Genomic DNA, 26127 nt, shown 5'->3' on the forward strand with positions numbered 1-26127 from the left:
TTCGATCTTATTGCAATAAGATGGCTGAGGTGATTCATGACGATAAGTTACTGATCTACTTTTTCCAAGACAGTCTATCCGGGTCGGCGCTAAGTTGGTACATGAGGCTGGATAATACCAGGATTAAGAAATGGAAGGATTTAGTGGAGGCTTTCCTTAAGCAATACAAGTTCAATTTGGAAATTGCTCCAGATCGAACAAGCCTTATGTCAATGGAAAAGAGAAGCCAAGAGTCAGTAAAGGCTTATGCGCAAAGATGGAGGGACGAGGCCACTCATGTGCAACCTCCTTTGATAGAAACGGAGATGGTGACTTTGTTCGCCAATACATTCAAGGCACCCTACTATGAGCATTTAATGGGTAGTTCAGCTCAGCATTTCTATGATGTTGTACGCATAGCGGAAAGAATAGAGCAAGGGATTAAAGCTGGACGCATAATTGAGCCATTGGAGACAAAGGGTTTTATTGGAAGAAAAATGAAAGGTCCCGTTAACAACTTCGAAGGTGGGTCCAATGACAAGATAACGGATTCATATAACCCACAAATACCTACCTCTCATGTGGCCCACATAAACTTTAACAAATCTTTTTCCCCTAATCGAGCAAATAACCAGTCAAACATCCAAAACAACGACCAAAGACCAAACACAAGATACATTGCAGAACAACTACCGCCATTACCCATGCCTTTGAAGGAAATGTATGCCAAACTACTGAGCATTGGACAAATAGCTCATATCCCTACATTACCACTACAACCACCATTCCCCATCTGGTATAAGCCCGAGTTGACTTGCGAGTACCATGCTGGTATTCCCGGACATTGTCTTGAAACGTGCTACGCTTTCAAGAACATGTTGTTGAAGCTCATCAAGATAGGATGGGTGTCGTTTGAAGACACACCCAATATCAATTCAAATCCATTGCCTGGTCATGACAAAAGTAATAGGGGATAAAGGGTTGGAAAACCTTGGTCAAGAATCGTCAATAATGAAGAAGGCGAGATCGAAGGAGAAGACAAGGAAACGCAAGTGGGGAAGGAAGATGAAGCATTGCCTCGGTTGACTTTCCAGAACGGGTTGACCCAAGAACTTCTCGTAGTTTTCAAAATGTAAAACAACTTTATTTGCCTTAGCATGTTTTTGTCATTTGCTTTTGTCATTGCTTTTATTTTCTCTATTGGGCAATCAGGGCTCATGTTTTCAGCCAGATTTTATGTTTGTCTTTGAGCCTATCTTTTTTTAATAAATGATGAGATTATGCACTTTTTGAACAAGTTTGAGTGGTTATATCATAAAATGGTTTAATATGAAATTTAAGAAAAGCTAACCCTAAAGTACATCCCTACCTCTGATAGCGTAATGAATGGATAAATGATTAAGTGGTCACTTTATAATCATCTGTAATTATCTTTATCAACCATAACAATGTGTATTTTGAAAAAAAAAAATCATCATTATCCCTTCACGGACTAAAAAAGTTTATCATTGGCTGAATGAATTTCTTCTCTATAAAAGCCCAGACTAGGATCACACCCCTACACTGGGGGCAAAACGAGTTGTTTTTTGAAAAGTTTTACGTGTTTAAAATTGGTTGGAAGCCCATAGATTTGAAAACCAAGCTAAAGCATTTGACAAAAGCATGACAAAGAGGCAAATACAAGTCATACATTTTGAGAAAAGGACTACTTGAAGAAAGTCAAAGACTTCTTCTCCAAGAATATGATAGGCAACACGAGAGATGAATTCAGCATACGACTTCAAAAGTAAAGTTCATGTTAAGAGGAAGTCTCATGAACTAGAAGAAGAGGATGGGGCCTATGTTTCAAAACCAGGTACGAATGCATGCATTGCATCTAATCATAAATCATTGCATGTATGTTTTTTTTGGATCGTTACAGAAGGAGATCTTAGCGCATTCCAACAAGATTATGGACGAAGAAAGAATCATTGAGTTGATTCTAGAACAACAAGAAGAGAAGATAATGGTTTTCAAACCATGCCAGCAGGAAGGACGACATCGATAGCATTCGGTAAAAAGGAATCGCCAAATGGGATTCCAAGTTGTTGAGATCGCCAGAAGGGATCTCGTATTTCGATGGAGGTCGCCAGAAGGGACCTCAAATTTCAGCTTTTGTATAAAAGGAATCGCCAGATGGGATTCCAAGTTGTTTGGATAAAGGAGATCGCCAGAAGGGATCTTGTATTTCGATGAAGGTCGCCAGAAAGAACTTCATGTTTTAGCTTTGGTAAAAGGAATTGCCCGATGGGATTCCAAGTTATTTGAGATCGCCAGAAAGGATCTCGTACTTCGACATTCATCAAGGAAGGTCGCTAGAAGGGACCTCGTATTGAAACTATTTCTTAGAAAAGCATGGAGTTTACTAAGAATTCTTCCCCTTGGGTAGGTCACCCATACAATGAGACCATCATTTTTCTTGGGTAGGTCACCCATACAATGAGACCATCATTTTTCTTGGGTCCGTCACCCATACAATGAGACCATCATTTTTCTTGGGTAGGTCACCCATACAATGAGACCATCATTTTTCTTGGGTTCGTCACCCATACAATGAGACCATCATTTTTCTTGGGTTAGTCACCCATACAATGAGACCATCATTTTTCTTGGGTTCGTCACCCATACAATGAGACCATCATTTTTCCTGGGTAGGTCACCCATACAATGAGACCATTCTTCATCTTTTTTTACCTGGGTAGGTCACCCATAATAATGAGGCCATTCTTCCCCCTGGGTAGGTCACCCATAATAATGAGACCACTCTTTCCTTTTCCCATTCGGGCAGGTCACCCGTCATAATGAGACCACACACGTGTTTTTGTATTTGGTTATGGGTAAAGGAATCGCCAGATGAGATTCCAAGTTGATTGAGATCGCCAGAAGGGATCTCGCATTTCGATATTGGTCAAAGGAGGTCGCCAGAAGGGACTTCATATTTTAGCCTTGGTTAAGAAGAATCGCCAGATGGGATTCCAAGTTTTTGGGGTTAAAGGAGATCACCAGAAGGGATCTCGAGATGACTAAATTTTGATCATAGTTTTTGGGTTAAGAAGGATTGCTGTAAGGACAAAGTTTCAGAGCAATCGAGCTCCGACTAGATCAGTTTCGGGAGCTCAGTTTTGGTTTATCTTTATAAAACTTACTGCGCAGAACCTCTGCTCCGTAAGCTTTATAAAGAGGGGGCATCTGTTGTAACCCATTTTTGGGTCCCCAAATAAATGAAATAAAATAAATAGCCAAAGGAGGTTAGAAAAATAACAGGAGGCAGAAGCGCTCAGCAAATGGTCAGAAAAATCGGTCAAGGAGGTTAAAAATACAAAGATTGGATTTTTGACAGTATATTCTTGAAGGATGAGAGCCATGTTGAGAAGGAAATTTGAATTTTGAGGAGAAAAGCCCAAGTTTGGATGTTTATAGACTTAATTGGATTTTTAATTGATTTTATAGGGGATTTGATTGCAAGAAAATTGATTTTTAAGTCAATTTAGGCTTTAATTGAAAGAAATTTAAGTTCTGGGGCCAAAATATATTTTTTAGGAATTTATTGGGTCAAATCAGGGGTTTAATTGAATAAATATTGAAGTTTAATGACCAATTAGGGGTTTAATTGAAAAAACCGAAACCAGGGACCAATTTGGAAAAACCGGGTAAATAGAGGGGGCTGTTTTACTTTGGTTCAGGGGCCTAATTGAAGAAATTGGAAGTTTATTGATCAATTGAGGGCTTAATTGCATAAATCAGAGGCCAAGGACTAAAGTGAAACACGCGGCCAACTATGGGGGCAGAGATCGAATTTGGCAGGGATACAATTGAAATGAACAAGAAATGATAGAGGACTGATTTGAAGTTTGGCTCATTTAAATGAAACGGCGCGTTTTATCCAAAACGACGTCGTTTCATAAAAAAAAAAAAAAAAAAAAAGAGGAAGGCCAGAACGGTGTCGTTTTGAACGACACTGTTCATCTTCCTCCTTCCCCGGTTGAACAACAACAGAAGACAAAAACCATTTTCAAAAACCGTCCCGCCTCTCTCTCCTCGTCCCCACCGAAGCCCCACACCTTTAGACCACCGAACGGGTCACTGGCCGACCAGCCGTTGCGTGATTGAAGGCGCACCTGCTCCATTTTTTCCTATAAATAGAGAGAGACCGAGGGGAAAAAAAAAAGAAACGAACGCAGGAGAGAGAGGAGAGGAGAGAGAACAAACAAGAGAGAGGGAAAAGAGGAAGGAATAAACCGAAAACAAAGAAAAGAAAACCGAAAACAAAGAGAAAGGAAGAAAAAAGGGGGAAGGGAGGAGAGAACCCGAAGAAAAAACCGGAGGAAGAATTGGAGAAAGAAGGCAGGAGAGAGAGAGGAGGGGAGAAATAACACAGAAGCAGTAGAGAAGAGGAAGAGCCAACCTTCGGTCAGCAACCACCAGCAAAACCACCACCAGCACCACTGTCAGCTCCTCTACCCAAGCTCATCGTCGCAGGTAACTCTTCCCCTGTTCATCTTCTTGCATGCAGAACGTGCACTGTGCACGTTCTGCAAGCAAGAAATTAATTAGCTGGTTACTGTGCAGGGGCACAGTAACCGGCTAATTAATTCCCCCGGTTACTATGCAGGTCTAATTAATTAACATGTTACTGTGCAGGTGCACAGTAGCCACCTAATTAATTAACGGGTTACTGTGCTTATGTACAGTAACCCGGTTACTATTTGTGCACAGTACCCCGTCACTATTTATGTACAGTATCTCAGTCACTGTTGTGTACAGTATCCCGTCACAGAAGAAGCATGATGGCCTGTTGGGCCGAGATCGGCCCAACCCAGTCTGGGCCGAGATCGGCCCAACCTTTCTTTGTTGGGCTGAGTCCGGCCCATTTATTTGGGCCGGCCCAGCCCGATTTGTTTTTATATTATATATTATATATTATAATATGTTATAATATATGTGTGTATATATGTATATATATATAAAATATGATAATTAAAAATATATATATATTTGGAAAAATCTAAAAAATATGGTTGATTTTTTTGCATATTTTTATCAAAGTGGTTTAATGTTGGTTTGTATTTTTATACCGTAAAGATACAAAACCAGTGTTAAAAATACCCGGTTTTCGTCGAAATATCAAAGATTTTCAGAATAAAAAATGTTTTTGCTTTCAAAAAAAATTCTAAAAAGTCCCTAAAAATGTGGTTGATTTTTCTGCAATTTTTTATCAAAGTGGATTAATATTGGGTTGTATTTTTATACCGTAAGGATACAAGCTCAGTATTAAAATACTCAATTTTCGTCAAAGCATAAAAAATAATATTTTCCAAAAAAAATTGTTTTTTGTTTTAAAATACGGCCTAGTCTCTCCAATATATATATATATATATAAATATTATAACATCATATTTTTACACAACAAAGGAAATTTTCAAAAAAAACAATATATGTATTAGCATGCATTTTGGCTTTAATAACCAGTTTATTTAAGCCATGAGAACTAGGCCAATATTTCAAAAATTCTAAAAAATCTTTTGTTTTCTTTTAGTATTCGGGATTACGAATTTATACGTAAAACGTATTCCTAAATATTAATAATAAAGTTTTGGTATAGACATTAGAACGGTTAGGACTTTACCCGAGAAGATAAAGACCTTCTTACTGAGGAGGATTTTTCTTGAACCATAGACAGACCAACAACTAGGAAAACACGAAAACACCTTAAATTTTATCAGACAATAAAACGATGAAGCTTACCTTAGGTAGGGCGTATTTGGGGTGCTAATACCTTCCCTTTACGCAACCAGTCCCCGTACCCGATCTTTGAGACCAGTTAGGGTTCCTAGTGACCAAAATACTAGGTGGCGACTCCCACACCATTTTTCACTGCTAAGAGACAACGAATTCCTTGTCTCCCCACATTGACCAGATATATAACCGAATTCCTTGTCTCCCCACATTGACCAGATATATAACCCCCCATTACATTTTTTGTGGGTGGACGATCGCCGCGACGTCGCTCACGTGCGACAAAACTCTTGTATAAACGTCTAGTCTGTCTCTAATCTTTGTAGTCAAATTAAATACGATGCCCACCAGCGTATATATTACAAGCAAAGCAATTCTTGAACCGATATCCAAGCTAATTAACAAGGTGTTCCGCGAAAATCACAGTCAAATAGATTGAGATATTTCTCCGAACAGAAGAAAGAAAGGAAGAGGAAAAGGAAAAAAATAGGTTGATATATTTCAACTCTTTTAAATTTTGATGAACCTAATTAAGAACGCAGGGAATTGAGTAGCTAGGTCCGTCCCTCCAAAGAAGGGAAGCTGTATGAGCTGTTTGACCAAGGTTTGTGTAGCTCATGTCAAGATGTTGCGAAAGACGAGAAAGCCACACACCAGATTTTCTACCTCGTCAAGATTAAGATTGAAGTTGAGATTAAGGCTATGTTTGATAATGCTTTTACATTACCTTAAAAATTAAGTATTATTGCATGGTTTTATCTATTTTTTGTCTCTTTTTTTAAAAAAATTCTTTATATATAATTTTTTATTTTGTTTTTTGCTAGTTTATCGATCATTAGCTTTCTAACACGAGAACCCAATTAATATTAAGACCTTGACTATTATAAAAAAAGAATTACCTTTGAAAGTGATTTTTAAAGAGTCTTATTTTTACATGCTATTGTATGTATTGTTTAGATATGATATTGTGGAAAGCAAAAAAAAAAAAAAACTTGAAAAATATTAATTTAATGTATACTCTTGCAAAAACACCTACATTAATATATACACATCAAGAAAAATCGATTTGGAATAGTTTGGTCGACACTGCTCTGGAAAGATTGTGATATTTCAACTTTTGACAAACTATAAAAATACAACCAAATATTATATAGGTAGTCTCAACTCTCAATATTATTTTATTCTCAGACCCATAAGAAAAAAAATTTCTAAGGACTTCTATTTATTTTTAAGGCTTCCCCCACCCCACCCCCACTATATATATATATATATCCAAATTGTACTTCTCTTTTTATTTTTATAAAACAATGATGTCATCTTGTACGTAGGAATTTAATGTTCCTATCAAGTGATTCTAATAAAAGCGTTTAATTAAAAAACCAAAATAATTAATTAATAAATTGATATAAAAAATAATTTGAATATAAAACTGATAATATTCTGATAATTTAATAAATTAATAGTATATTTGATGCTTGATGTTCAACATTTTTAATGAACCCAAAAACACAGAGATGGAGGTGTTCTTGTCGCGGCCAATTATTGTATGCGTGCAATTGGTAAATTGATAGTTTATGCTTTGTAAATTATTTTTTATTTTAAAAAAATTAAATTAATATTTTTAAATAATTTTGATTTATTAATGTCAGAAAAAAATTTAAAAATATTTTATTTTAATGTATCTTCAATTAAAAATTAATCTTAAAATATATTATGTATTACCAAATACATATCAAGTTTGGAATACCATCGGTCCACTCTAATGCCCCATATCTTTTCTTCAATTTCTTACTTAAAAAAAAATTTGCAAATGAATGACATTGATAAAACAAAGAAGAAGCAAGAATGAGTTAGAGTTATAGTTTTTAAACCCGGTCGCGTGGCCGGCCCAATCCAAGGTTCGGGTTTCAGGTTTTGACCAGGTCACCAGGTCGTCTGGGTCAATTTCTATTTTAAAAAAATCAAAACGACATCGTTTTAGTAAAAAAAAACAAAAATCAATGGGTTGCAACTGAGTTTTTGACTGGATTTTGCCGGGTTACCGGGTCAACCCTGCCGAGTCAGCCAGGTCATGACTTTTTTATTTTTACTTCAACTCGGTCCAGTTTTAATCCCGGATCTACCTGTCAAGCCAAGTTTCAAAACTATAAGGAGAATATTTTCATAGAAAACGAATAGCTACAGCCTACAGCTATATCCAATCGGTGTTTTAGAAAAAAATGTATTTAGCAATGATAATAATATTTAGTCTAAAAACTTTCCATGTAAAGTGTAAATTTACTTCTGAAATTGTTTCGTGTGCACAAAGGGTAAGGGTAAAAATGTCTCATTTCATAATTATTTTCCTCCTTCTAGGATAAGTCTATGTGATGTTTCATTTGACAAAACTTATCTCAACCTTCTTAATTTCCAAACTATCCGTACTTGTTCCCCTTCAATTTAAAAACACCCTTTACTCTTTTGGCCTTTCAGTTTTTTTTTTTATATTTTATTTATCTTCAAGAATAATTATATATACATGTATGTATATTAAATTGAAACTAAAATAAGTCAATTATTTTCAGAATTAAATAATATTAATTAAGTATTTAAATTTATTAATTATGAATGGGTAAATTAAAATAGTAATTTTATTTATGGAATTAACAAATATATTACTACATAAATAATTATTTCTTAATGATGATATTAAAACAATTGATTGTGAAACTCTTGAATAAAATAAAATAATTGATTGAAAAAAAATAATAGAAAAAATAATTATTCTATTTATAAAACAAATAAAAATTAAATAATGTAACATAAATGATTTATTTTTATTCATCACTTCTCATAAATCATACTTAATTAATTAGATATTTCTATGACTTGAACACAATATACAAAGGATTAAATTAATTATTTTTATACCCATTTCAGTAATTGGATGGTAAATTTAAAGCTTGCCCCTGAGGTTAATAAGGCGAATAAAACAGAAAAAAGGACTCAATTGTAATTCCAGCATTAGCTCTCCCTCTTAATTTTCAGTGAAGGCGGGAAAGCGTAAGCAGAATACAATCACCACCACAAAAAAATAAAAATAAAAATTAAAACCAAATAACCAAACACAAACACAGAAACAAAGAAAGCGAAAAATGGAGAGAAAAAGCTCCAGCAAGGAGCTGCAGAATCTCCTTCAAGCCATCAAATCTTCAGATGTAAGCTCCTTCAATTTCTTTATTTCTCTCTTTCAATGTTAGGTTTGGATTTAGATTTTATTTTTTTTATTACAAAACCGAAATTAGATCTCTAAAAAACAATAACGAAATGATTTATCTCATTGATTCACTTGCGTTTTGATAATCGAGAGGTTTCGGAATTTAATACAGGTTGTTGAGAGCCGGATCGAACTGTTTGATAAGCTTCGGGATTTTGATTTACTGGAGAAATCTGATTTGGCTCCTGTTATCGAATGTCTCACAGTATCCTCCATTCTACATTTGGATGCTTATGTTAGATGTCTGATTCTTTTTTGTATGCTGTTTGATGCTGTTATTGAGGGTTTTTTTTTTGGCCTTAACAACAAGCTGGACATTTTGGGAAGACTTCACTTGCTTGGATATATCTCAGTGCTTGTTAAACAAGTCTATTTTGAGTGTGGCTACGAAATATGTAGATTCAGGATTGTTTGGATGTTTAGTACAGTTTCTCGTTCTTGGGACAAAGGTAGAATTCCACTTTAGCTGTCTTCAGTTTGTTGATATTCATGTATGGTTCTGTTTAGTGGTATGTCAGTTCTTGACCTTATTGAGACTGTGTGTGCATTAGGCAAGTGGGTGGTGCGGAAAACATCTGAAGATGACTGCTATGTCAACTGAGGAATCTCAAGAAGAAGAACATTCCAACCTATTCTTTCAGGTACTTTCTGCATCGTCTATACATATTGTTTTTAAGTACTTAATTTGCGTTGTATTAGGTAACCTCCCTTATCAGCGTGCGATGTTTTTACAAGTTCTCCAAAGATAAACATCCTCTCTTCGTGACAAGAAATTCGGCCACCTACGTTGTCATGAATATATGTGAAGTTTACGTTTCTGTAAAATGAGGGCTTTTTTAAGCTGAAATTTGAAATTCTTAACAAAATTTTCCATGATTATTATCATCTATTTTACAAATAATGTGCGGTGGTTGTTGCTTTTGTTTTTTGACATCATAAAGTTATCTTTTGCAGCTTCTTTTAGATTTATTGAGTCTCTCTTCTGCCAGTACGGTTGCTTTGACAAGACACCCTGTTTTTATTGACAATGCATCAGCAGCTATTGTTGAGAGATTCATTTTGGAACAGCTAAATTTGATAAAAGACGTAGTATCAGAGTTTAAGGTACCAGGTCTTTGGCTTCTTTTTTTTCCTATGCTTTTATATCATTGAATAGTTTGTGACTTGGTAAAGATCAGGCTGCTTGCTTGAAATCCCCTTTTCCGATATTGTTGGTAACAGTTTTTACATACAACAATTGTACTCGCGGCGATAGTCAATGGTAGATTATTTGTTGGCAAGCTTACAGGAAATCATAATATTGAGCATCTTTAATAATTCTGTATCTTTTGATGAAGATCTTTAGGGAAATCCTAAAACCATTAAAATGGGTAGCTATGAGTTTAAAACATGTACGTGATCATATCATGGAGTATTTTTCATCTCCTTCTTCCCACTCCACTCTGTGGTTCCGAGTAAGTTTTACCATGCATGGCCTTGGTGACGTCCATGGCTGTCTACAACCATGAAACATAATTGTACTCTATAACTTGAAAACATTTAAGTGCATATCCACGACTGCATAATGATTGTACCAGGGCTATGATCGGGTGGATCATTTAGATTGCATTTTAAGTGAAGTTTAACTTGCTTTTGTCTTTTCAGGTGAAATTTCTTATCCTGTTCATGATGTTAATTGCATGCTTGGAGAACTTGGTTACCATCTCTTTCTAAGAATGTTCTATTTCCTTTCTCTAAGCAGACAATCAGCTCATTTGGCTCAGAAATACTAAAGGCTGCACAGACTGTGATTGATACTGTAATGAGACTATGCAAAGGGTATTTTGATGCTGTGAATTGGGATCTTTTTGATTCAAGACCTGAGAAGGATGAAAACAATATAGATTCAGAAAGAGCCAATATAATGAATCATGTTACAAACATAACAAAACGTACAACAGAGAAATTGTGTGAACTGGGGATCCTTGCAGGAAATGATGGTGGAAGTCTGGTAACCATTCTCAATGTGTCATGGAAAGGTGTGGTTACCTTGCTTCAGCAAGGGAAGAGGGTGTCAAAAGAGATGTTAAGCGTTCAGGATATTATTGTAACCCTAATTTCACTGGTGAATGAACCTCTTAGGTGTGCAGCCGAGGCTTGGTCTTCTTCACTGAGGGAAACCATTTCTTTAACTGAAGCCAGAAGGGCATTTCTTCCATCCAAGTTTTACCTTACCACTGTTGTGAAAATATCTTCCCTCTATCCATGCCAAGCATATTTGGTGTACAAGGAGGTGACACTCTGTGTCCTAATGATCTCAACCTTTAAAGTTTTACTGAGCTATGAAAAACTTTTGAACACTGCTAGTGAAGTGTTTTCAGAACTTTTGGAGAAGACATCAATGGATTTGCTGAATTCTTTACTCAATTCAACTGAAGTGAAACAGGAGCACAAGTTTAAACTTCTGGACTGGTTGTTCAGTGATGAGTCCTGCTCAAATTCTATGCATGAAGGTTCAAGTATTTTTTCTCGCATGACTTCGATGGTTGAAATCTTTTCTGTGAGCTGTGAAGCTATGTCTGAAGCAAGATTATTGTTGCTTGGCAGGGTTGCATTGTTTCATGATTTGTTGAGATACTCCATGGTTCTTGAAGAAGACATAAGGATCAAGATCACTGGAAAATTTGGATGGTTTCTGGATATGCTTGTTGATGAAGATGTATACTCTTTCGTTCTTGATTTGCAGATTCCTGTGCCATATGGTTCAGGGAAAGCACAGGAATTGGTTTGGCAGCCTATGTTTTCTGCTCTTTTGCATGCACTAAAAACCTTCATGATTGTGGTGTATTCAAGTTGTGCCTGGGAAGAATTAGAGGCTTTCCTGCTTGAGAATCTTTTCCATCCACATTTTCTTTGCCGGGAGATTGTAATGGAACTTTGGTGCTTTTTGGTGCGTTATGCTGAAATGGACATGGTGAATAGCATTATTGATAAACTTTGCTCATTACTGAAGCTCCTGGAATCTCCAGAGTCATTTCTTGTTCCAGGTTCTCCTCTGAGGAAAGTAGCAAGAATAATTTGCTTGCTTGCTAATGGTACAACACCTATGGCAGACCGTGTTTACAGCTCTGTAGTTGGTGATGGAAGATCTCAATTGTCATCAGTTATGTACGTAGCATTGCTCTTGGAAGGGTTTCCTCTAAATTCACTATCCGATAGCATCAGAAGTACTGCAAAAGAGAAGATCATTACAGACTATTTTGGTTTCATAGGGAGTTTTGATGATAAAATGTTGACTACATGTAGTTCTGGTGCATTTGGGATCCCAGTTCATGCTCTATCTGCTTCCTTGCGGGCACAGTGAGTAACCAGTTTCTTTTATTTACATACAATGTACGAGCTATTCCAAGAAAATGGAAAAGAAATTCTTTCGTTTGCATTTAGCAAATCTGACCAAACTACCAAGCTTATGCATTGCCTCTAACATCATAGCTTTTGAGTAGTTTTCACATATAGGATTAAAATCTGATCTTCCCCATGCAGTGCTTCTCTCACTCTTTAAGTGATGATTGATTCTTTCTTTTATCTTCAAAACGTGTTTTATGTTGTTGTTACCATGACCTTGCCAACGGGATCAAACTTTTATGAATGACCCTTTAGTTTAAAATAATAGATGTGTGGGAGAATTCCTAAACCGATTTATCCTTATCCCTATTTTTTTTTATTGATAGGAATAATGGCAAAAGTTTTATGTTTTGTAGGCAGGTTAGCATATCTGATGTTGACATGAAGACCCTGAAGTTTTTAGTTGCTATAATTCGTAACTTCAGAAACCCTGTGGAAAAAATAAGGAAGGAACACTATTATAAGCTTTTGAGTGGAACGTTGGGGATTGTCTCAAATATGAAGCATCTATACAAATCTGATGAGATGGAGGGAGTCATATTGGAACTTCAAACCCTGTTTGTTTCAGCGCCAGCAGCATCAAGTACCCAATTGCATCAGTGCAAACCATATCTTGCTCTTTTTATGGGAGGACTTGGAGACATGGAGATGACAGAGAGTGATGATTGTGCAAAAAGCTCTGCTGTGTGGGAGTTGTACCACATGCTATTCAGGGAGCGGCATTGGGCACTTGTTCATCTTGCAATTGAAGCATTTGGATATTTTGCTGCTCGTACTTCTTGCAATCAGCTATGGAGATTTGTGCCACAAAATGCATCGCTTTCTTATGATCTGATGTCAGGAAATGAAGCAAGCGAGAAGAGGTTTATGTCCGATTTGAAGGCATTTCTGGAGAAGGAAACAGCTCTTCTTAACACTACGCCTAGCATGGAGCAGCTTGAGTTGCTTGTGACGGAAGGTATGACACTAAAAGAAATGGTTCAGAAGATCTCAAGGATACATATAGATGCTACGGAGTGTGAAAGTATGGAGATTAATGTTGACATTGTGTCAAAAAAGAGACGGAAACTCCCTGATGGAATCAGCAGGGGAATGGAATTACTCCAGAGTGGTCTGAAGTTAATTGGTGGTGGTATTTCCCAGTGGCAGGAAAATCACTTCGAATCCTCTGAACTTCATGACAAGTTCTTGAGTCACCTTTCTTGCCTTGAAGACGTCGTTTCTCACTTAACTGGCTTGGCTGGTAATGATTAAGTTCCATTTTTTAGCTCTTCAATGGAAAATTGTCTACAGAAGACCAAGGACCAAGTTACTGACTCCAAATTGTGTAGGCACTGCAGGAATCGATGTAAATAAAAGAATCAAGTACTGAGCAGGTATGTTTATTTGCCTCCTCTTCTCAGATGTTCAAAATACAAATTTAATGTGCTGTGAAAATGCCATCACTTCTCAATCTCAAGAATAAACCCAAGTCATGGACCCGTAATCACAACAATTCTAAACTCGAAATGCTATAAATTTAGCAGAAACATTCATTCTCAAATAGATTTTTCATTGCAAAACCTGATGCACAAGGAATGAAAGAGGCTTCTCTATTTAGTTTTCTCAATTAGCATTGGATTTTTCGGTTTCACATTTTTATGATTTAGTTAGCCCTTAATTAATTACAATAAATTTGTCATGAGCAAATAAATATGCTTGGCACGGTTTTATGTTAACCATTGCTCAACAAGATCTCGAGGTTACAACATTGCTCCACTCATATGAGAGTTGAAGTAAATTACATTTGGATAATGAGGGATTAAAATAAAAGATCTGGATTCTATTAATCTCCAGGGGATTTCCATGAACAAATTTTATGTCTTAAAATGATATAATTTTAAATAAAAATTAAAATATCAATTTAGAGTTAGTCTAGTTATATGTCGTAAGCTAACCTATCATGTTACCCAGCTTTTACTGAATTATTATTATTCATTTTGATTTAAAAGAAAGCGTGGTTTGGGTCAGGCATCAGATCACTCAATTGATCTGTTAAGTTGGTTTAATCACTATGATTAATACATGTCACGGGCTCAAATTGTTGGGTTAAAATTGGTATTTCAACTCTACAGAGGTCACAAATGACAATTTTGCTCTCTCTAGTCTGTCCACGACGTGCCCACAGATTTTCTTGCTGTTGCAAAACTTGTGTCGAGACCACAATTTTCGGTGGGCTCTCACATGAGCTTTTGCTTTATCCAACAGATTTTTTAGTGTGGCTACTAGCTAGGGTAAAAACAGCTTAAACAGCATTACCAAACCACGCGGGGACAAAAATGACGCAAAAGGAAAAAGGAAAAGTGGATGTTAAATTTAAAAAAGAGAGGAAAAATGTTGCAAAATCCAAGACATTTTTCATTTGAAAATCCCTTTACCATACCACGTTTTTCACGAAGTTGACACTTTGTCCTTGATTTGTGCTGTGTTTCAAATAAAAATAGGTAATATTTAATTTTTTTTATTTAAAATTAATTTTTTTATATTTTTAAATTATTTTGATATGCTGATATCAAAAATAATTTTTTAAAAATAAAAAAAATATAATTTTAATACATTTACAAGTTAAAAATACTTTAAAAAACAACTGTTACTATACTTTCAAACACTCTTACTAAACCACCCCTCTCCACCTCCAAACTTCCTCCTTTTAATTTACTCTTCATGAGTTTTTCAATTTAATTTTAACAATTTTAATTTATTTAATTATAATATAATAAAATATAAAAAAATTACCCTCTGTAATCTAGAATACAATAAATCTTTTAATAAAAAAAAACGCACCGAATATATAAGAATTGCTAGCGGATATTATTCTTTTTTATGAATTGCTGATTATGAATGATTGTAGTCTAAATTATCATCCTTAAGCACGCTTTTAAGTTTTAATAATAATAATAATAATGATAATAATAATAATAATAATAACTGACATGGTAGGATTTTGACAGGAAGCATCAAAAGATTTGATAGAAAAATTGAAAAAACAAAAAAACAGTGTTACAAGTTAAATTAATTATAGCCATCAACAACTGTATTCGTTAATGTTAAAAGGGTCACCATCACCGACAACCTATTTCTCCTGATGTAAACCTGGTGAGCGAGCTGGCTTCCGGCCTTTTATTTTCTGAGCTCTGATTTTGGACCGTCTATAATTTTAAGGTTTTTCTTTTATAAAATAAGGTTTAATGTTAGTTGAATTGATTTGGTGTGGTATGGTTTATCGCTTTCAAACTTTTAAAATTGAAACTGGATTGACTTTTTATTTTATTTTCTAATCCGGTAATTTGGGTTTTTTTTTTCTAGTTTGGTTTTCTTAGTTTTTGGATTTTTTAGCTCACCTTTTTAGACCTTCTTTTTCCAACATGTTTTGAAAAAGATAAAAATTCTCAAAAAAAAAAAAATATTTTCAATGCAATTCAGTTGACTTATGGTTGTTTTATTATTTTTGGCACTTTCTTTTATTTTATTATGTGACAAGTTTTTATAAAATAAAATAAAAGGAAACAAAGAAAAAAGAATAGGGAGTGAAATGATGAGAAAAAAAAGGTGACCAAGATAATAAAAAATTAAACAATATAATGGGAGATCAAATAACTAAGGAAAATTCAAAGATTTAAAATCTTTAGAGATTTTCTAATTAATTGTTAGATTTTATTTTTTTTAGAGTTATTAGCACTATAAATAGAGGGTTAGAGTAGAAACTACCATCAACGGCCGCAGTCATAGACTGCAATCCATCATCTTCCTCAATATCATCCATAAGCCTCGTCTCACAAAAACAACAACCACCCAGATCACATCTTCATCGAACCCATGATCCATAAAAAACCACCATCATCATCCACTCATTCGTCACCATAGCAGCAGCCTCAAAAGACCCATGATAGCCTGTTTTCTCTCCACCAAGTGACAGACCAACCAAAATCAACAACCATAAATTTATCTCCAAAACCCCCCCAAACAAAAAATATACCAAATAGAAAACAAAAACTCAACCCCAATTATGACCTCAATCACACCATATATAAATTAGTTCCAAAATCAACCCTAATCACAGCTCGAATCAAACCCGGAGGTTACAACAACCAGACCAGCCCAAAATCTCGATCGTTGATGACTTTTTTTATAGGTTCAGATTTGACGCGTGGAATCTATGCACCATCACTGTCCAGCTCATCCTTCACTATCTGCGTGTGCTAGCCACGCGCCACTACTACCCGGATCATTTTTCAATAGCTTTCAGTCGATGTTAGCAACTCTCGAAGGTCATTTTCAAACCCCTAAATATTTTTTGCTAAATAATTTTAAATATATCATTGATTGTTGTGAATTATGATTTTTATGGTTTGTGGTGGATGTTTGATATATTACACGTCGTTGTGTGGTCACTCCAATGGCATGGAGTCGCCGAGGATTTGTTTTTTGTATTGTTAAATATCTGTGGTGTAACAGTTTAGCCTCGGTTTAGAAATTTATTGTTTTTGTTTATTGTATTGTGTATGGACTATTATTTGAGAACTTAACCCAAGATTAGATGACTCATTTTTTACTCTTATTCTTGGATGTTGACTATCGAGTATTTTTTATCGTTCATTGTGTGTCTTGTTTTATATGTGATGTATAGACTATCATTTATTTCGAGAACTTAACCCAGATTAGAAGATTCATTATCAGCTCTTATCCTTGGACGTTGACTATCTGATATTTGAATTGGTGAATACATATTGACATGCATTCATACTATATGCAAATTTGGGCTAAATCGATGCATACAAAGGCCCATCGAGAGTGAGTTGTGGCCTATAAGTCCATTTTGATCCATATAATCCTCGCGGGTCCAATACACATCAATAATTAACCATTCATGCTGGTATAATGCCTAACTATTGTTTAATTAAGGATCAGGTTGTCCTTAAGACTAAATTCAAAACTACTTTTTTAGTTTAGATTTTAAAACAAAATATGTCAATTTATACAATATTGAGCACATCAAACATTTTTTTATTTTTATGATAAACAATAATGTAGCTTATCTTAGGTAAAATGTATAGAATAATTGTTATTTTTTCTATTACATGATCAACCCCTTTATCTAGAACCTCTAATAGGCCATTTAGGGTTCTTAATTATTATAAAACTAGGTGGCAACTCTTTTTTTCTATTTTAACCCTTTTTACATATAGCTTGCCTCGATGTCTCCTGCGATATAATAACGACTCCACTAAGAATTTATTAAGGGTTACGATTTTTTCCTGGTTTGAAAATGATGTGATTGTTATGGCTTTTATTTTTATGTGATTGCTTATATTATGTGAATTGTTTTTTTATTTTTATGCTCTTGATTATGTATTTTTTTGTCATGCATATCATATTGGATATGAAGTTGTGTTATGCACCCACCACGCGTCATTTTCATTTACATTGCTTTAGGCTAGTATAAAGAATTAATGGTGTCCTAATGGGTTTTGTCCTAGACTAGCATGCATGAAACCTCAAACTCTCATTGAGATTATATTTGATTGTGATTAGAAGTCGATGTGGCATTGCCCTGTATATATACACCTTGTAGGTATTTTTTTTAGAACTAATAAGTCAGCTAACCTACCCACATATAATGACTAGAACCTTTTTTTAGGGGTTTCTTTATAATACCACACTAGACAAGCCTATTATGATTGAAATTTTATGAGATGAGTGACAACACAATTGAGATTAGAAAATATATTTAACATCTTATTGTCGATAAAGTTGATAAACTCTTGTAAAAAGCAAGCGGAAGTGACATCACAAGAAGTCCAGTCATTATAAGTTCCCAAGATAAAATGTCATAATAGTCTAGTATAAAAGAGTTTTCAAGGGATAGCTTGCTAACAAGTTGTTTTTTATATTACCTTGTTTTTTAATGAATAAAATTTTGATTTTTTCTTTTCAAAATGTATGGGTTAAAAATGTTAACTATTTTTATATTTTTGGATGAAGAAAAGTCTTAAACTACCTTTTCAAAATTTATGGATAATTCATTGAGCCATTTATTATATTTTCAAATGAATGAGAATTTTCAATTTTTATTCTCAAAATGAATGGAATAATATACTTTATCGAGATTTACAAAGAAGCATTTACATCCTAGATCTTAGTTTTGGACACCATGGCAAATTAGACAAAACCTCCTTTTATAAAAATTACAAATGTTACAATATTAAAGTGGTTGTTGGACTCTTGCTTGGCTTCAAGCATTTAATGACTCTTGTCACCCTTTAAGAAGGTTACTCCATAACTAATTCAATTGAGTCTTTTCATTATAGCATGTATGTTCATATTTTTGTTCATTAATTAATAGTTATTAAAACATACCTCATCCCTTTAAAGGTCAAACTTCCCTCTTGCACCTACAATGCTAAACTTGGAGCAATAATGAAAAATGAAGAGATAGCTCTCTTAGAGGTTGACTATCCCTGGACATTGACTATTAGATATTTGAATTGTTGAAAACATATTTCTATGTGTTCATGGTACAAGTGAATTTAGGTTGGATCAGCATATCCCATGTAAGCCCATCAAGAATGAGTGGTGACCTTTGGGTCCCTTTTGATCCATATAGCCTTACAGGTTCAATACTTATCCATAAAATTAGATGGCGACTTTTTTTTTTTTTAACTTTACCCTTTTTTACATATAGCTCGCCTCAATGTCACCTGGGACACATGTCATGAGCCGGGCTGGGTTGAATAACTTTTTTGTTGAACAAAGAAGAGCAAAATGCACAAGTTGAATATATTTGAACCGATACAAAATTAGAACCCCAATTGGAACTTTGACTCTCCATTTATTGTGTTGGTGTCTAAATTATGCTAAACATATCAAATCATTCTATATATGATTTTTTTAATTGGATCTTTTATACATAGAGGAATAAATAGTCATAGCGTTAAAGAACATATAGTCATATACCAATAAATAAATAGATAAAAATTTTTTATTTAACCTTAAAAACTAATTTATCTTAAAAATGCATACCATTTAAAATTACAAAAAAGTCTATATATATAAAAAAAATATGTATTAGAATAGGTAAGAAATTATATGTACCAACACGAAGAGATTTCATCAATGATTAGACTTTCAAATACAACTCTCTCTCTCTCACACACACACACATAATAGAAATTATTAAATGGCATGGCCAAATACACTATATGCACCATTTCACAATTCATTATGGATTACTACAATGAAATTTTTTTTTTTTTTTAGTCATTGAAGTTTTTCTCATCGATTTAAATTCTTTTTTGGCCAAATTAATAACTAGTTAGCTCTAATTTTTTAAGAAAGGTCGGGGTTGAAAAATGGTGTACCAAATAGAAAAAGGCGAGGATAATATGTGGCACTTTAAAGTTCACACAAAAAGCTCACTTTGGCCCTTATACTTTCCAATTTCTATTTTCATTACATTTTGGTTTTTGAAATTTTAATTTTGATATAAAACTTTATTTTCTTTATTTTTAGTCCATGGTTTAAGAGAGTAAAGAAAGTAATCAAATTTTAGTTGAAAAGAGAGAAAGTCTTGATTGACACTAATTCAGGCCTAAAAAAGATTGATCTTGGTGTCAATAAGTTACATTTGATGAGGGGAATGTCACCTACTTGTTCCTTTTCCTTTCTATCACTTGAGATGATAAATCTGAGCTCGATAAATGTTTTGAATTCAAGTTAATTTTGGATTTTTTGACTGGTTTTAAAGTTATTTAAAGTCATTAATAGGTTTATCAAGGTTTCTAATTTGTTTTTTTTATGTATTTTGAGTAGAAAAAAAAGGTTTAAAATTGAATTTTTAGATAAAAAAACTAATGACCAAACTTTCCAACAACCCTTTAGTTGTAAAAAACTTGGCTAACAAACAACGTATTGTTTACCCTTTCATATAAAAATATTAAAGAGGCCTAGCACATTGGCCAAGTTTTTTTGGATGGGCCAGACGCATGGACCCACACATGTGCCTAGCTTGTTTTGTATTATATTTTAAAAAATTCTTTATTTTCATCTTCCCTTACATTTTACACTTTAATTCATTCAAATATATATGTGGGATGTTGGACCAGAACATATTTAGTTTTATTTTAGATAAATTAAAATAAATAGGTTAAATATATGCATGAAATTTTTAATTTACAATTAATTTTTTTCCTTAATATAAAGCATTGGAAATGTATCCACAATCAGTTTTTGTATTGAAAAATTTTTGGTCTGAAACAGCAAAGCACCCGACAAATGACTAGTGCTTCTACTATATATTAAAGTCTTCGAGAGTATTTTCATCTCAAAAGTCACAACATGAAGGTTCTCACTAAGATTTTTCTTGTAGTTAGCCTCGCCATAGGCATGATTTTCATGTCAATATATCAACCAGAATATTTCTGTGGGCTAGAGTACGATGTTCGTGTCATCAATGGGTTCACAAACAACTCATCACTGCCACTAGTCATATGGTGCTCATCAGACAGTGATGATCTCGGTGGACGTGCCCTCCAGGAAGGTGATGATTTTAGTTGGAGACTCCAGATCAACTTCTGGTGCAGTAATCATTTCCGGTGCACCATGAAGTGGGATGCAATGAGGAGGAAGTTCGATGCCTTTAAGGTTCCAAGGGATCTTCAGCGTTGCAGCCCTTTCAGGATGTGCTCTTGGTTGGTGAGAGAGGATGGGTTTTATTTCAGTAATGATGAAGTAAACTGGAAGAAAGACTTCTCATGGTTATAAATTATAATTAGTATCTGGGCATCACGACTTCTGCGCTAGCTCTAGCTGTTGCTAATTCGATGATTGTATTTTAAGAGAAGTCTTGTTAGATTTTAATCTAAGGATATAATATTGCGTGCGTCGTCAATAATGAAGGGAGAGTAACTGATCAGTTGATTCATGTTTATTACAGGAGTTCATTGATTAATAGAAGCTCTCAACCTTGTTTCAATAATTAAATTAGCTTTTGCCTGAAACAGCAACTTTTTCTTCTCTGGAATGCCGCTTGGCAGTATCATTGCAGCCATAATTTCTTCTTCTATAAGAAAACATATATAGGAATGTTGTACCGCTTTTCTAATTAATATGGACTATATCATATATTTTTTACATTTATCCTGCAAAATACAGCATCTGAACTAAATTAATGCTGATTTATTAATAACTGCTATCAGAGAATAAGTATAATGGATTTTTCTTTTCGACCAGACATGAAAGAAAATATTACTTACCAGGTGTTTTCGTTCAACACTTACTATGGGCATTAAGCCTAGGTTTCTATATATATATAAAGTAAGAAATGCCATTAAGGAGCAAGCCAGAAAGTTTCCTAGCCAAGAAAAAAAAATAAAAAATTATCTGGAGAAACTTCTTAATTATATCCTAGCCAGAAACTTCTTAATTATATCTTTATCACCAGAGCCCAGGTCTCTAATTACTTGAAAAGCAACATTTATTTTCTTTTTGATGGAAACCATTCATTATCTGGAGAAGAGAAGTTGATCACGCAGGGCTATACATGTTTATCCACACACACACACACACACACACACACACATATATATATATATATAATCACTGTCAAATTACTGATGATGAAATATGCTGCAGATTTCGCGTCAGAAGTTGGCCCTTTTTCACTTGGGGTCTATCTTTATATGTTTGGTCAAGAATTCAAGCTGCATAATCTGCTCTGAATTAAGCTCATGGAACCCAAACCATCTTTTGCTAATTTGAAAGGCTTTATAATTTACTGATATAGGCTTTGCAGATACTACAAAGTGGAATTGAATCACTACTAAAACACCACCATGACAACGATTTATCAAGGAAATGTCAGACTCCCTAGCAATGGAGCTAATTAATGCGTCCAATGTATGGATGAGCAAGTAGGAGCATGATAAAGGAAACCCTCACCTCAACTTACATCAAACAAAAAGTATCCTCACTAGCTATAGAGCCAAATGGGCAAATGGAGACAAATCATACACAGCAGGACTAGCACAAGTGCACAACAGCAACAGTCTTTTTCTGTTAACAGAAAGAACAAAACTGAAGGGGAATTACTTCCCACATAAAGGTTTTTGCTTTCAGTAGAAACAAACAGAAATTCTCACTGTTCCATTAATACTGCTTCCTGTATGGCCGGCATGATCTTATGTCCTATCACATAAAATCTACGTACCCCATCTCTTTAGTTAAATGCCACCTGGGGCTATCTGATAAGGTGGTAGCAGGTATTGACAAAACATTCTATGTTTGAGCATAATGCTTTCCATTAATGTACAAAAACAAAAGTGAAGAAAAGAAAGAAAGACGATCTCTAAAATTGCTGTTGTGCCTGTACCCCAGTGTTATCGCCACTGCTATCTGATATATAGTGTTATTATTAAATCACATTTTTTAAAAAGTTTGATGAATAAAACCATCCGATTAATTCATGTAATGAAGTTGAATTTTGCTTAAGCTTTTTGGAAATAAAAATAGTTTTTATGCTATATTGATAAATACAAAACACTATAACTAGAATAATTACTAATTAATACAGATTTCTTCCTAATTGATCATGACAGACATTTAATAATTCATTAATCGATTCTCGTAACTTCTAATAGCTTGTCAGAAAAGAAACTAATGAAAGGAAGATTTTAGACTCGACCGAATATGGTACTTCGACTCAATATATACATCGTTAAGACAAAAGAAAATACTTTCACATGTTTCATTAAAAATCATTTTAGAATATTTAGCAATTTTTTTTTTTTGTAAAAATAACATTCTGCAACTATGTATAAAATATTATTAGAACATGAGTGGAAGGTATTGCAAGTTGAATCTTCTCTTAAACCTACTCAAATTTCCTATTATTTATTGAATTTAAAAAAAATACTGTGGCAAATGTGACCTTGTATTTTTATTTCTGTAATTGAACTTCACATTTATTTTATATATATTGTGTATGTTTGAAGTGAAATTTACTTTCAAAATGAAATTACACATACATCTTTCGAATGTTTGAAATAAATTTATATAATTCAAAGAAATAAAATAAAATAAACCCTTTTTTTCCAATTGAAATGCATATTGGCATGGATATTAACATCCAAGCTGAGAGCTTGCTTGCAGGGAAAGGCTTACCGAATTAGGTTTTAGATAATATCAATTATTACTTTAATGAAAGTTTAGGGGTAATTGGCACAAAAATGAAAAGTTGAGATATCCTTAAACTTTTCGTATCATCAAAGACATGAAAACATTAACGATTTATACTATTACTAGTTGGTTGATTGAAGAACACTTAGTTTTGGTAACTGATCAATCACTTAGTTTTTAACTGATCAAACACATAGATGGTTGAGCAGTGGCATGCAGGTGTCTCCATGGGGTTGTTCTGTGAACAATATTGTTCATAGAACAGTTAGAATATTGATGGTATGACAGATTAATAAAAAGAAAAGGAGAATGATTGGATTTTATTAAAAAAAAAAGTATTTAAAAAATATTATAATTTAAACACATCAACGACTGTATTGTGTTTCAAATGGGAGTTAGATGTAAAATTTGATTTTTTTTTGTTTAAAATTATTTTTTTTATGTGTTTTGATCATTTTAATGTGTTGATATCAAAAATAATTTTTAAAAAATAAAAACAATATTATTTTAATGTATTTCCAAATAAAAAACATGTTAAAAAGACAACATTATCCACTACAACATTATCCAGTTTTACCGACGGACTCATTCCGTCGGTGAAAACCATACCGACGGACTCACCGACGGAACACGTCCGTCGGTATAACAGTCGTCGGTAAATCCCATTTCCGTCGCTAATTCTGTCGCAAATAAAAAAAACACCCACCGACGGACACACCGACGGTCTTACAGACGGATACGCGCGCGCCAAAAAAAAAGTTTCCCGCGGGAACATTACCGACGGAATAAATCCGTTTGAAATTTCAAGGGTAATTACCGACGGCATTACCGACGGAACGTCCGTCGGTAATTATGGCATGACTGGTAATTTTGTTGCAACTCTCTGTGTAATACCGACGGATAATATCCGTCGGTAATTCCGTCGGTAATTATGGCATGGCTGGTAATTTTGTTGCAACTCTCTGTGTAATACCGACGGATATTATCCGTCGGTAATGCCATCGGTATTTAATCGCCGACGGATAATATCCGTCGGCGATTCCGTCGGTAATGATGGTAAGGATGGTAATTGTTCGGCAACTCTCTGTTAAATACCGACGGATATATCCGTCGGTTGGTATTTAAAATATATAAAAAAAATAATTTATTAATTGTAAAAAACCTTAATAAACAAATAAAAATGCATTAAACATTAAAAATGTAAAAGTAATGTTAAATAATATTCATTACAAATTTAATGTGTTTAAAAAACAAAATTAAACTAGAATAGCAGCGGAGCTGGAGGAGGAGGCGGAGGAGGAGGAGGCTGGTTGTTCCCGGGACCATACGGCCAAAAAGAAGCTGCACAAGTATCGTCACCCATCTTTGATCTCATCTCCATGACTATTTGACGGAGCTCATCATAATTCGTCGAGAGTTGTTGATATTGTTGTTTCAACGCAATGAACTCCTCAGACTGGGTGTTCGATACTGATGGAGAGCTTCCAACAGTTGAGACACTACGAGTCGAACGCAAGTTTTCAGCCGTAGTGTTGGAGAGCCCGTAGACCCTATTTTTATCGGGTCCACCAGACGATTCCGCCTCCATCCACAAATCTGGATCGAAATCTGGATGGGTCGACGGATTGTCCCCATATCTCTCCCTCAACCGGCTATTATAGGTCTCCTGAAAATTCCATCGGTAAAAAAATCATCAAATGCAATTCAAGATGCAATTCAAGAAAATAATAACTTACAAAATAAAATGAATAAACGAACATACCACGAAGTGCTGAGCATGGTTGTCCACGAACTGCTGCACCCCCTTTTGGCGGTCTTGACTCCGCACATGCGTATCTAGAAACAGCTCCATTGGACTCGGTTCACGTCCAAGAGACGCAGCCTGTAAGGAAAAAATAGGTTGAAAGTTAAATATATTATAAGGAACGACAAATTAATTAACGATATATTTCATTAAAATTAATCTTACCATCCGCTTTGCATGTGCGCTGAATGGGACGGATCCGCCAGTGTGCGTGGTCACCGAACCATGAATTTGCTGGTTCCGGTTGTCGGCGCCGGACTGTGAGCGCCGTGAGAACCGCTCTGAGGTCACGTGCTCAATATATGCCGTCCATATTTCCCCCGAGATGAATGGCGGTTTGAATTCCTGCCAAACCGCCACCTCATTCCATCCTTCAAGACCGTTATCCCTCGCATGTCTTTTTGATTTTTTTTGGGTGTCATACCAAAAATCACGCAACCTACTTCCATAGTAACAAATTAGAATTTAAAACATAAAATTATAAAACAAAAATAAATATTATTTTCGATGTTACCTAGTTGCCGCGTGATTCTCCCATACCCTCCTCACAACATTATTGTCTGCCCTATCCCACTCAAATTTGTTCTGTGTATATAAATAATTCATATAAAATAAAAATAGTACAAGATATAAAATTATAAAAATCATTTATTAAAAATAAGCTGGAAATTAAAAATTAACACTGACCTGAAATCGCTTAAACCATGCATCGATATAA

At 34.5% G+C, this 26127-nt stretch overlaps 2 protein-coding genes across 2 annotated transcripts; both read left to right on the forward strand.

Annotated features, from left to right (window-relative positions):
- The first annotated feature begins 8812 nt into the window (after positions 1-8812).
- LOC7482768 (uncharacterized) lies at positions 8813-13956 on the forward strand. Its single transcript, XM_024606653.2, has 8 exons — positions 8813-8951; positions 9123-9215; positions 9325-9459; positions 9562-9651; positions 9965-10114; positions 10752-12349; positions 12751-13637; positions 13726-13956. Exons 1-8 carry the CDS (start codon positions 8889-8891, stop codon positions 13764-13766), a joined length of 3057 nt encoding a protein of 1018 aa, XP_024462421.2. The 5' UTR covers positions 8813-8888; the 3' UTR covers positions 13767-13956.
- Positions 13957-20686: 6730 nt separating this feature from the next.
- Positions 20687-21447, forward strand: LOC7482769 (S-protein homolog 24). Its single transcript, XM_002297791.4, has one exon. The coding sequence runs from the start codon at positions 20768-20770 to the stop codon at positions 21191-21193; it is 426 nt and encodes a 141-aa protein (XP_002297827.1). The 5' UTR covers positions 20687-20767; the 3' UTR covers positions 21194-21447.
- The last annotated feature ends 4680 nt before the right edge of the window (positions 21448-26127 follow it).

Source organism: Populus trichocarpa, chromosome 1 (genome assembly GCF_000002775.5).
Source record: "Populus trichocarpa isolate Nisqually-1 chromosome 1, P.trichocarpa_v4.1, whole genome shotgun sequence".
NCBI lineage: Eukaryota > Viridiplantae > Streptophyta > Magnoliopsida > Malpighiales > Salicaceae > Populus > Populus trichocarpa.

Coding starts and splice junctions, on each gene's coding strand:
- LOC7482768 (XM_024606653.2), top strand. CDS start 8,889: ATGGAGAGAAAAAGCTCCAGCAAGGAGCTGCAGAATCTCCTTCAAGCC. Junction 9,460..9,561: donor TTCTCGTTCTTGGGACAAAG/GTAGAATTCCAC, acceptor TGTGTGCATTAG/GCAAGTGGGTGGTGCGGAAA. Junction 9,652..9,964: donor ATTCCAACCTATTCTTTCAG/GTACTTTCTGCA, acceptor TATCTTTTGCAG/CTTCTTTTAGATTTATTGAG.
- LOC7482769 (XM_002297791.4), top strand. CDS start 20,768: ATGAAGGTTCTCACTAAGATTTTTCTTGTAGTTAGCCTCGCCATAGGC.